Below are 13,235 nucleotides of genomic sequence, written 5' to 3'. Positions count from 1 at the left end.
CTGTATATACTTAAAGTGTACAATTTGATATTTTTTTGCTTATTAGTAATGTATATATGGCATTCCCAATCTCCCAATTGATCCCACCCCAACCCCTTCTGATTTCCCCACTTGGTGTTCACCTTTGTTCTTTACATTTGTGTCTATATCTGGAGAACCAGTTGATTTGTACCATTTTTCTATATTCCGCATATGTGTTAATATATGATGTTTGTTTTTCTCTTTCTGACTCACTTCACTCTGTATGACAGTCTCTAGGTCCATCCATGTCTCTACAAATGTCCCAGTTTCATTTCTTTTTACAGCTGAAAAATATTCCATTGTATATATGTACCACATCTTTATTCATTCCTCTGTTGACGGACACTTAGGTTGCTTCCATGTCCTGGCTATTGTACATAGTGCTGCAATGAACATTGGGGTGCATGTGTCTTTTTGAATTATGGTTTTCTCTGGGTATATGCCCAGCAGTGGGATTGCTGGGTCATATGGTAGTTCTATTTTCAGTTTTGCAAGGAACCTCCATACTGTTCTTCATAGTGGCTGTATCAATTTACATTCCCACCAGCAGTGCAAGAGTGTTCCCTTTTCTCCACACCCTCTCCAGCATTTACTGTATGTAGATTTTCTGATGATGCCCATTCTAACCGGTGTGAGGTGATACCTCATTGTAGTTTTGATTTGCATTTCTCTAATAATTAGTGATGTTGAGCAGCTTTTCATGTGCCTCTTGGCCATCCGTATGTCTTCTTCAGAGAAATGCCTATTTAGGTCTTCTGCCCATTTTTTGACTGGGTTGTTTGTTTTTTTTTTTTTGATATTGAGCTGGATGAACTGTTTATATATTTTGGAGATTAATCCTTTGTCTGGTGATTCATTTGCAAATATTTTTTCCCATTCTGAGGGTTGTCTTTTCATCTTGCTTATAGTTTCCTTTGCTGTGCAGAAGATTTTAAGTTTCATTTGGTCCCACTTATTTTTGTTTTTATTTCCATTACTCTAGGAGGTGGGTCAAAAAAGATCTTGCTGGGATTCATGTCAAAGAGTGTTCTTCCTATGTTTTCCTCTAGGAGTTTTATAGTGTCTGGCCTTACAGTTAAGTCTTTAATCCATTTTCAGTTTATTTTTGTGTATGGTGTTAGAGAGTGTTCTAATTTCATTCTTTTACCTGTAGCTGTCCAGTTTTCCCAGCACCACTTATTGAAGAGGCTGCCTTTTCTCCATTGTATATCCTCGGCTCCTTTGTCATAGAGTAGTTGACCATAGTTTATCTCTGGGCTTTCTATCCTGTTCCATTGATCTATGTTTATGTTTTTGTGCTGGTACCATATTGTCTTGATTACTGTAGCTTTGTAGTATAGTCTGAAGTCAGGGATTCTGATTCCTCCAGCTCCGTTTTTTCCCTTCAAGATTGCTTTGGCTATTCAGGGTCTTTTGTGTTTCCATACAAATTTTATGATTTTTTTCTTCTAGTTCTGTTAAAAATGCCATTGGTAATTTGATAGGGATTGCATTGAATCTTGAGATTGCTTTGGGTAGTATAGTCATTTTCACAATGTTGATTCTTCCAATCCAAGAACATGGTATATCTCTCCATCCGTTTGTGTCATCTTTGATTTCTTTCATGAGTGGCTTATAGTTTTCTGAGTACAGGTCATTTACCTCCTTAGGTAGGTTTATTCCTAGGTATTTTATTCTTTTTGTTGCAATGGTGAATGGGATTGTTTCCTTAATTTCTCTTTCTGATCTTTCCTTGTTAGCATACAGAAATGCAAGAGATTTCTGTGTGTTAATTTTGTATCCTGCACCTTTACCAAATTCATTGATTAGCTCAAGTAGTTTTCTGGTGGCATCTTTAAGATTTTCTTTGTAGAGTATCATGTCATCTTTGAAGTGACAGTTTTACTTCTTCTTTTCTAATTTCGATTCCTTTTAATTATTTTTCTTCTCTGATTGCTGTGGCAAGGACTTCCAAAGCAATGTTGGATAGTAGTGGAGAGAGTGGACATCCTTGTCTTGTTCCTGATCTTAGAGGGAATGCTTTCAGTTTTTCACCATTGAAAATGATGTTTGCTGTGGGTTTGTGGTAGATGGCCTTTATTATGTTGAGGTAGTTTCCTTCTATGCCCACCTTCTGGAGAGTGTTTATCATAAATGTGTGTTGAATTTTATCAAAATATTTTTCTGCATTCATTGAGATGGTCATGTGATTGTTATCCTTCATGTTGTTAATATAGTCTGGTGCCTGTTGTTGATGGCTTTGGGTAGAATAAACATTTTAATAAGCATTTTTCTGATGCATGAGTATGGAATATTTTTTTCAATTGTGTCTTCAATATCTTTATCAATGTTTTATAGTTTCTGAGTGTGGTCTTTCATGTCCTTAAATTTATTTGTAAATAGTTTGTTCTTTTTGATGGAATTGTAAATGGGGTTGTTTTCTTATTTTTCTTTCTGATGGTTCATTACTAGCATATAGAAACAAAACTGACTTGTGTATATTTATTCCATATTTTTAAACTTAACTGAATTTATTTTTTAACATATCTTTGAAGCAATGTGAAGAATTGTAATGCTAAAATCTCACTCTGTTGCATCCCAGGTAATCCATAGGACCCAAGACATGGTGGCTGCTAATATACTCCTCCCATGGTGCCTCTTAATACCATGTGGACTCCTAGAAGGAAAATAAGAATCACAACTTCAGTTGAACTTGGTCTGGGTAAATCTTGGCCTCCATAACAAAGTTTAGTGGCTGTCATATCTGATTTTGTGGCATGGTATTGACATGGTTGTTTTGAAAAATAATTCACTTTCCAGTAATATAAAATGTATAGAGAAGTTTCAATAATGGCAAAAAGTACTCACATCTGCCACTTTACACAAATTGCTCCGTGTGTTTTACCCAAGGAACCAGCACATAACCCCTAAATGAGGACATCATGATGCCCACATTATAATTTCATACACAGGGCCATGCCAACTTTCACCTGCTGTCCAAACTGTATGAAAATGTCTTGCTCCATCCTGAGCCAGTTTTTCTGGAACCATTACTGAGTTTTCCCCTCACTTGGACAACCTTGATGGATTTAAAGCAGAGAAGAGGAGTATGGCATCTGAGTGGCCTTTTCTGTATGGCTTTTTTCATTAAGGATGGTTTTTAATGTTCATTTATGTTGTAACAAATATCAGCACTACACTTTTTTTCATTGTCATTAAAAATACAACACATAACACTTAACATTCAATTCATTTTAGGTATAGAGTTTTGTGGTATTAACTACCTTCACATGATTGCACAAAGAAGTTCAGTAACATGTGTACATCCTGTGTGCATGCGAGATACCCAGGAAATTGAGTAACACTCGGAAAAGGCCCAAGACATCACCTTGAATACCATCCTCATCTGAAAAAAAAAAAAAAAAAAAGGGAGGGTGTTGTTGCTTCTGTCTTCATTCATTTGATTGTATATGGTTTGCAGTTGATTGTTGTGTCACTAGTTTTGGAGAAGTAATGGGATATTTGGCTCCATTTCAGTTTGAATTTCCAAATTTAGTGGATTCTGCAGGCTTGATACAAGGTTTACAACCATGATATTTGATCAGGACATCCTAATGGCGTAACTGGTATTAATGGTTTTTTCAACAATTAAAGTTCTGTGTGATATGAGTTCAGACTGGAGAAATCCTGGTTACTTTCTATTATACATTTGTCCCAGTATGAAAGGAAAAGAAAAATAAGACCTAATTGATAAAAGTGCCTTGAAACTAATTGATGGTATGATCTCAACCTTATTTAAAAAAATATTTATTTCATTGAAGTATAGTTGACTTGCAATTTTGTGGTAATTTGTGTTACACAGTAAAGTGATTCAGATATATATATATACACACACACATACACACACACACACACTCTTTATCATATTCTTTTCCATTATGGTTTATTACAGAGTATTGAATATAGTTCCCTGTGCTGTACAGTGACTTTGTTGTTTGTGCATCCTATATACAATAGTTTGCATCTGTTAATCCCAAACTCCCAATTCATCCACACCCCGCCCCCCGCCCCCCGCCTTCCCCTTGGCAACCATAAGTCTGTTTTCTATGTCTGTGAGTCTGTTTCTGCTTTGTAGATAGGTTTCTTTGGGTCTCATTTGAGATTCCACATAGAAGTGATATCGTATGGTATTTGTGGTTCTGTGTCTGAATTACTTTACTTACCGTGATAATCTCTAGGTCCATCCCTGTTGCTGCAAATGGCATTATTTCACTCTATTTTTATGGCTGAGTAGCATTCCAGTGAGTGTGTGTGTGTGTGTGTACACCACATCTGCTTTATCCATTAACCTGTCAATGGTTGCTTTCCTGTTGCTTTCAGGTTGCTTCCATGTCTTGGCTATTGTGAATAGTGCTGCTATGAATGTAGTGGTGCATGTATCTTTTCGAATTATAGGTTTGTTTGGATATATGCTGAGGAATGGGATTGCTGGTTCATATGGCAACTCTATTTTTGTTTTTTTGAGGAAGCTCCATATTGTTTTTTACAGTGACTGCACCAATTTACATTCCCACCAACAGTGTAGAAGGATTTCTTTTTCTTCACACCCCCTCCAGCATTTATTTATAGACTTTTTATTGATGGCAACTGTGACGATTACGAGGTGATATCTCATTGTAGTTTGGATTTGCATTGCTGTAATAATTAGCGATGTGTAGCATCTTCCCATGTGCTTATTGTCCATTTGTATGTCTTTGGAGAAATGTCTGTTTAGGCCTTCTGCCCATTTTTTAATTTTTTCTTTGAGTTGTATGAGCTGTTTGTATATTTTGGAAATTAGGCTCTTGTCAGTCACATCATTTGCAAATATTTTCTCCCAAACAATTAGCACAGGTGCTAGGACAACAGGATAACCACATGCAAAAGCATAAGTTGGACCCTTACCTCCCCCATATGCAAAATCAACTCAAAATGGATCAAAGGTCTAGTTGTAAGAACAAAAATTATATAATAAAAAACTTGTAGAATAAAACAGAGTAAATCTTCAAGACTGGATTTGGCCATGATTTCTTAGATCTGCTACCAAAAGCACAAGCAACAAAAGAGAAAATAGATGAATTGGACGTCCTCAAAATGAGAAAAATATTGTGTATAAAAGAAGCAAGGAAAAAGATAATCTACCATCCAAAATGGCACAAGATATTTGCAAATCATGTATCTGATAACGTCTCTAGCCCACCAGCCAAGCCCCTTGCTGGTCCAGTGGAGTGTCTGTGTGGGCCTTCCCATCCTAGGTGATAAGGGGATTTCAGGCCCCACAGCACCCACAGGGTGGATGCTGGTTGTCCACAGCACCCTCAAGGAGTGAGTACTGGGTTGTTTTCAGCCCAGATTCCTCCCATTACTGCCCTCAAAGGCTGAGGGCTTCAGCATGCCTCCAGAAGAACAGAGTGTTTGCAACTCTTGGAAAAGCAAGGACACAGTCTTCGCTTTTCCGAAAAGGGGATCTTATTATTTCACAGCATGACCATTTTCAATCTGGCTCCCAGGGGCCTCCTTCCTTCTTTATTTGTCTGAAAGTGGCCATGGAAGTTTGGCTGTCCCCAATCCCCACACTAGATGACAAGGCCAGTGGGGCCAGCTCCTGGTGGTCCTGACCTTCACTGGAGATTAACCAAGACTCTCAGCCTGAGATTGGATGTGGACGCCCCTGATTCTCCCCATCACCGATTCTCATCTCCTCCCCTGTTCCTTATCCTCATGCTTTTCAGTCTCAGATTTACCTGACGGTCACCACTCACAGTTCCTGCAGAGCCCAGAGGCTTCTCCTTGAAGGAAAGGTTCTGGGAAAGTCAGAGGGACAAATGAAGAAAGCAGCTGATTCCCGCCTTGTGCTCATGCCCAAGAGGGTGATGAGAGTGAGTGTTTTTGCATTAAAAACTTAAAATTCTCCAAGTAATAGATCATTGGGGATCATCCTGTGTCTTCCTGCTCCTTCTAATAATGTCATGAATTTTAATGTGGTAAATAATTTCTTTTATAAATATGCTGGGGGGAGATGCATGTAAAAAATGTTTGAGGTAACTCCAAGGGTTTTACAGCAAACAAGGACACAGAACCATGTGTGTAGACTCTGGGTGAGAGAGTCCCACTGCGAGCCACGGAGGGCAGAGTGGCCATGAGCCTCCTGCCATAGGTGAGCCTACTCAGGCGCATCCCATGTGGGACCACAGCATCACAGACTCGTAGATTGGCCAATGGCAGGCAGCTGGCTATAGATGTGGACAAGCGATAACTGCCCAGCAGCCTGGGACAACCCGAGGAGCGAGGCCTTAGTAAGGGTTGGTGTCAGGTCATTAATTAGGGCTAGCATCAGGGCCTTAGTTAGGGATAGTGTCGAACCTCAGAGATAACTTGAGGACCTTAGTAAGAGACAGTTCATGCTGTTAGGGACAATTCAGAGACATCCTTAGGGACATGTTAGTGGCCTTAGGTATGGACAGGATCAGGGTGTTACTGACAGCTTAGGCTGTAAGGAACAGCATTAGGGCCTAAGTCTGGAACAGTGTCAAGGCTTCAGTTAGAGATAACTTGAGGGCTTTAGTTAGGCACAGTTCAGGCTGGTACTTAGGTTAGGGGTTGGGATAGGGGTTAGGGTTAGGGTTGGGGTTAGGGGTTAGGGTTAGGGTTTAGGGTTGGGGTTGGGGTTAGGTTTAGGGTTGGGTGAGGGATTAGGTTTAGGGTTGGGTGAGGGGTAGGGGTAGGGTTTAGTGGTAGGGGTAAGGATTAGGGTTTAGGGTTTATGGTTTAGGAAACTGTTAGGGTTATTTATTGAAGTCCAACACAACACGTATGTATCCCTGCTGTCTGTATGGTGTGAATTGCTTTCCAAGCCCCAAACTCAGCTTTTCAAGGTGGAAACTATCCTCAGCCAAGTGACTGCAGCCATGCAGGGCATAAGAGAGAAGAGACCCAGGGTAGGTCCTTGTGACCCTGAGGCTGCTGAGGCCTAACTGTGCAGAGGGAAATGGTGATATGTTCTTCTGGGCTGCTAATAAAGTCTAACTTCTGCTGGATGTCAAGAGACCTCAGGGAGAAGCTGCCAGGCTGAACGTTAAGCACAGTGCTTTGTCCGTGCAGTTCAAGTGTTCCCACTAATGTCAGGCCTGCCTGGAGATGAAAGAAGATTCTAGAGCTGTGTTCCAGAGGCTTTTTTATGCAGTAGAAATCCCCACTCTAACAAGGAGAGCAGTGCAGAGCCTGCACTCTCCACACAAGCAAGCTGATGCCAAAGATGATGCCTGTGCCTGAAGGATGCTCAGAAGCCCCGCAGGAAGCTTTTGGCACACAGTGATCCTCCACGGACAATGGTGCACACAGCAGCTGTTATATCCTCTGAAAACACACAGAATCCGGACAGCACTCCATGGAGAAAGATTCTTAGACAACTGAGGCTAGCCTTCCCCAAGGGAGAAGTGGCCAAGAGGCTAGAGGTCAGGTTTCATTTCCCCTTAGGAAAAGGGGTTTGTGGGGTGACCTCCTACCAAGTACATCCAAGCCCTAGGTTTCCTTGGGGAAAACTCGCATTTCTTCCCAGAAGCTCGTCTGCACTGAAGAGAAGTCAGGCAGCATCGGTGATTGGAGGGCCATTTTGAGAAGGCAAAACTCATACTTTCCATACAGGCCCTGACTGTCTCTCCCATCTGGCACCAATAATGAAGTTCAACAGAGCTCCTATCCCTGCACTCTCTGAACTGTGAATAGCTTCCTAGGTCCCAAACACAGCATTTGAATGTGGAATCTATCCTCGGCAAAAGGACTGCAGCCATGCATGTCATAAAAGACAAGAGGCCCTAGGTAGGCCTGAGTGACTGTGGGTAAGCTGAGACCTAACTTTGCAAAGGGAAATAGTGATCTGCTCTTCTGGGCTGGTGATAAAGTCTAACTTCTGCTGGAGGTCCAGAGACTTCAGGGAGAAGCTGCCAGGCTGAATGTGAAGCACAGTTCTCTGTCTATGCATCAAAAGTGTTCCCACTAAGGCAGCCTGACTGGAGATGAAAGAAGGGTTTCGAGCTGTGTTCCAGAGGCTTTTTGTAAGCAGGAGAAATCACCACTCTAACGGAACATACTGGAGACCATCAAACAAAACAAAGTTTAACAAAGATCAAACATGTGTCTTCATGCCCCAGCCAACAGCGAACTCCAGGCACCTTGATACAGATGGGTGGCCTCCCCCAGGTCTGCAAACAGACTGAGATTTCCTCCCTTGGCTCACTTTCTAAATCCACTAAGGCTCAGATCAACTTTTACTTCCTTAAAGAAGCTTCCTTGGCCACTCAAAGCTTCACTGACCTCCCCCTTCACTGAAGCTTCTTGAGCAAGAATTGATTATACCACACTTGCAGTATTTAATCATGCACTGTCTTATATTCCTTAAGTTTTTTTCTTTTAAATATAGGGCATTTTCCAAAAAAGAATTTGACGATCTCACTACCAAAAGATATTTTGAAGAAGAGATTAGGTTCCAGGTTATTTTAGCGATCTGGTTAGGAGATGTTCTCCAGCAGGAGCCCTTTTGTTTCCTGATTGTACCAGGGCACTGGCCCCTAAAATACTGGGAATCAAGATAATCACCTCAGGACAAGCTGGGGCTCCCTGACTGTCCTGCTGTGACACACACACCTCTCACCCCACTCCTGACTCAGCCCCATTCACCTTTCTGACCTCATCTCCCTCCTCCACCCAGGCGCCTGGGCATTGCCTCTTTTCATGAGAAGTAACTGCTCTGCTTAGATCGGATCTCTTTGTGAGGAGGTAAGCTTCGGCCTGTCCAGACTAGATGTGTCCTCAGTGGATTCTGCGGGAGGAGCCAACTTTGGACTGCTGTCCTGGCATCCTCTCTGATAATGGTGGTTCACTGGGTTTCTGAGGCCATCCAGCAGCTCTCTGCTGTCCCCTTCTGTCAGTTTGTGGCATCACATCAGGTCTTTCAAGGGACTCAGACAGGTGCCTTAACTCTTTAAACTCGAGTAAAATGCCTCGGATCAGGCATGCCTGGTGACAGTCACATCACAGGAGAGTAGCTAGCCCTACCTTTCATTAGATACTATGGATCTAAAAGGCTCTCCTAAAAAGGAGGAGGGTGGGAGGGAGTCATGGGAGGGTGGGAGGAAGTCATGGGAGGGAGGGGATATGGGGATATATGTATAAATACAGCTGATTCACTTTGGTGTACCTCAAAAACTGGCACAAGAGTGTAAAGCTATTATATCCCAACAAAGAGATTTTAAAAAAGTAGAAAAATATACCAAAAAAAAAAAAAAAAAAGTCTGAGCTGCAAGAGGGAGTAATAGTCAAAGATTCTGAAAAACAAGAGTAAACATTCACTCAACAAACAACAATATCAGTGTCTGATTTGTGGATGTAGACTAAAAACCTTGGGCAATACATACTGTAAATCAGGAAGGTTAATCACTGTTAAGTAGTCAGTGTTTCTTGTATTAATATGTTCAGGAGAAGGATAAAATATACTGACTAATTTAGACTTTAAGTGTAAATAATTAAATAGCTGGAAAATCCTCTGAAGAGAGAAACAGAGTATAACTTCAATAATGTAAAGGAAAAAGTTAGAAAAGCTAAAAGAAAAAATGTGAATTATTGTAAAAGAAGAAAAACTGCATAAATGAAGCTGAAGAGAAGTAGAAATAAATCTAAACGTATTACAAACCCTCAAATAAATATACCATTAAAGTCTTGATAGGTTTGGAAAAAAAAGCCAGCCATCAGGCTTTTCTTCTGAATATATATATTCATATATATATAAAAATATATTTTAATATATTCACATATTTCATTTTCATTATGTAAATAATCATACATATATACATGGAAATGAAAAATGTTACTGTACATGGGACACTGAAATTTTAGGCAAATCATCACCATTGCTCTCTTTTTCTGAGTCCCTAAAGACAGGCTTCTGTGAATAAGCATCTTGTATAAGCACAAACGTCGTGATTCTCTTTGCTTGCTGTATGATGATTGCGGTGCCTGAAATATGCCTAAAACCAGCATCTGCTATAAGAGAGAGTGTTGTAATTTAATGACTCTCTTCCATAATTTATCACCCTGGACCTGCAGCATGCAGAGATGAGTAACTGAGTTGGCAAATATTTTAGCCCCCAGGACACAAGTAAATGCTGTTTAGAGTGTGCTGTGGTGTCCTTCCTTAGGCTTGGAGACATGAACTTGAGAGGGTTTTTTTAAACTGTTGTGACTTGCTTACTCAGATGAAGACTCATCAGACTAGCTGAGCTTCCTCATTCTATGAAAACAAACACCAAAGAGAAAGATATCTCCACCAGCTTCCACAGCAACTGAAAATGCAGTTTCAATGCATTTTAAGTGCCGCACTTGGTAGTAGTTTCTCATGGCCCCTGCTGTGCATTGGAATCACTTGGGCTGTTGTTAAAATGCAGACTCTGATTTGGCAGGTCTAGGGTAGAGCCTGAGATTCTGCATTTTTAAAAAGTTCCTGAGGGGTTGCGAGGCTGCTGTTTCTCAGACCTTGCAGAGTAGCAAGGCTCTTGTCAGGGCTCTGCTCTGGAGGCAGCTGCCTGCCTGGAAATCCTGGTGCTACCACTCACTAACCGTGTGATCTGGGCAAGGTGAATTGGGAACCTAGGTTTTTCACGTGTAAAATAGGATGAAGCGTTAGTATGAACGAAAGCGGGAATGCCTGTCACACCTGGCACGTGGAAACCTTCCAATAAAAGTTCACCATCATCACTGCAGGACCAGGCAACTTCATGCAACACCTACAGCACATTGCAATCACAGCTCAGACCCTGATCCCATCCTTCCTGGACCATCCTGCAGTCTTCATCACCTCACACTATACTCAGTTGATACGCCAGGAAAAGAAGAAGGTGATGTGTCGGAAGAGGAAAGGTTTGAAAACACTATGCTGCTGGCTTTGAAATTGGAGGAAGGGGCCACGAGCCAATAAAAGCAGGGCTAGAAGGTGGAAATTCCAAGGAGGCAGACTCTTTCCTAGAGGCTTCAGAGAGGGCACGGCCCTGCCAGCAACTTACCTTTAACCCAGTGAAACCGAATTTCTGACCTTCAGAACTCTGAGAGAATAATACAAATTAGTATTGGGCTGACTCATCACTGTATTGTTCCTATTTCATTAGGCCCCCACCAAGACTGTTCCCTTTTCACTCATCCCACTGGGATGCAAATTCCCTAAGGACATGATCCCATCTAACTGTATCTCTAGCAGCTGGAATGGGGGCCTGGCACAGAGTGGGTGCTTGCTAAATATTTGCTGAACCAGTGACTGAGTTATAGCCTCCTCCTCATCACTGTCTCTCTGCAGGAGCCTGGGTGCAATCCCTAGGGCTGAGCATCATTCTTATTTAACCACAACTCCACACTTGAGATGCACCCGGATTCTGAGAGGTGAATACAGGCCAAGCCTCATCCAATTTGCCACTGACAAAACAACATAAAGAAAAGTGAGCTCTTATCCTTAAAAGCAGCAAGTCACTATTGGAAAAAGAAAAGAAATGAACATTTGTTGATTACAGATGAGGAAAGTAAACCTGAGAGGCTAACTTGCCCATGGTCACAGGTTTATATAACCAAACTTCAGGTGCAGTATCATTTCAGGTTTTACTGTACAAGTGGTTCTCGCCATGCTCCCAGAGCTACCAGCAACTCATCCCCTGGGAACTTGTAGAAATGCACATTTTCAGGCCCCGGCCCAGACCTACTGAAGCATAAGCCCCGGGGTGGGGCCCAGGACCTTGTGTTTGAAAAAGCCCGGTGGGGGTGGGGGGTCTGTGCACACAGAAGTCTGAGAACCATTGTCCTGTATCCTAGGGACATTAAAAAAAAACTACTCCTAGGAATATTTAGATGTTAAATCAGAGGACCCAACAGTTACCTTAAAAGTATAGACTTGCATGGTGCATAAAGTTAGGAGTAAAGAAAGAAAAGATGAGTATTTCTCACAGGAGAGACGTTTGAGAGAAAGATGATCATTCCAAGCCCACCCTCACCCCCTACCCCTCCTCCCACCCCCACAGTCCATGGACCCCTCAGCACAGCGTGGAACAGATCCCTTGAGTCCTGAACAGGCTACAGAGTAAGGAGAAAGTCATGAACTATAGTGATGCTCAGAGGGAGAAGACAAAGGAATGTCATCTTGTGAAGGGAGAGAGATGTGATTTTATATTTACTATATTATATGAAGGGAGACAAGTGAAAAGTGGGATCTTGGCCATATTAAACCAATTAGACATACTTAAGGACAGGAGAGGAAACAAATTTTTTTTTAAAAAAACATAGTATCTAAGGGTGACATAAAGTTTGGGATGCTTTATTTTTTTAAATTTTTACTTATTCATTTATTTATTTGGCTGTGCTATGGTATGGAGGATCTTTCTTTACTTGTGGCATGTGGGATCTAGTTCTCTGACCAGGAATCAAACCCAGGCCCCCTGCATTGGGAGTGCAGAGTCTTAGTCATCGGACCACCATGGAAGTCCTGGGTTGGGATGTTTTCAAAAATATTCAGGCAAAACAAAAGTTGTGGAAGAGAATAGATGAAAGAAGATTGGCAAAGTGTCGATAACTCTTCAAATAGGAACATGGAAGTTCATGATGATTCTCTCCACATTTGTATTTGAAAAATTTCCATTATAAAAGGGTTTTTTTTTTTTTTAAAGAAATATAGTCATAGTGCTCGGAGGAGAGGTAGTAAAGAACACGTGAACATTTCAGCCTGCTGAAGGCAAGCTGCTGAAACAGGGAAGAGGCCAGAAGTTCCTGGAACTTAAAGTACAGCTACTCCACAGTTTGATCTCAAGGTTCAAAATGGAGTTGGTCTCAGATGCCACAAGATAACACATTGACCCTAGAAAGGAAAAAATCCCCGTATTCTTACATTTAAAGATGGTCATGCAATCTTTAAATGGAACATACTTATACTAAAAAAGAAAAATCTTATCTAAAATTCAAATTCAATGAGGTGTCCTGTATTTCTATTTGCTAAATCTGGCAACCCTACCAATATTCTACTATCTAACCAAAATTTGACACCACGATCCAAGTTTGATCCAAGTATATTTTCTACCTCTATCCTTGTTGCCATCCTCCCCTTTCTGCTCATCCTCCTTCCCAGTACATTTCACTCCCCCTTTCTTTCCCAGCATGTGTATCATGTTGCT

The 13,235-nt window shown here is 41.3% G+C and overlaps 1 protein-coding gene across 1 annotated transcript in view; it reads left to right on the top strand.

Annotated features, from left to right (window-relative positions):
• The window catches only part of BET1L (Bet1 golgi vesicular membrane trafficking protein like), a 30,831-nt gene extending 28,119 nt beyond the window's left edge, over positions 1 to 2,712 (top strand). The window contains exon 4 of the mRNA XM_057726510.1: positions 2,603 to 2,712. Coding sequence (XP_057582493.1) covers positions 2,603 to 2,692 — 90 coding nt within the window. The 3' untranslated portion in view covers positions 2,693 to 2,712. The remainder of the gene's footprint in view (positions 1 to 2,602) is intronic.
• The last annotated feature ends 10,523 nt before the right edge of the window (positions 2,713 to 13,235 follow it).

This window comes from Hippopotamus amphibius, chromosome 3 (assembly GCF_030028045.1).
Source record: "Hippopotamus amphibius kiboko isolate mHipAmp2 chromosome 3, mHipAmp2.hap2, whole genome shotgun sequence".
NCBI lineage: Eukaryota > Metazoa > Chordata > Mammalia > Artiodactyla > Hippopotamidae > Hippopotamus > Hippopotamus amphibius.
The sequence above is the reverse complement of the archived record's forward strand: the minus strand, read 5'-3'. Positions and strand labels throughout refer to the sequence as shown.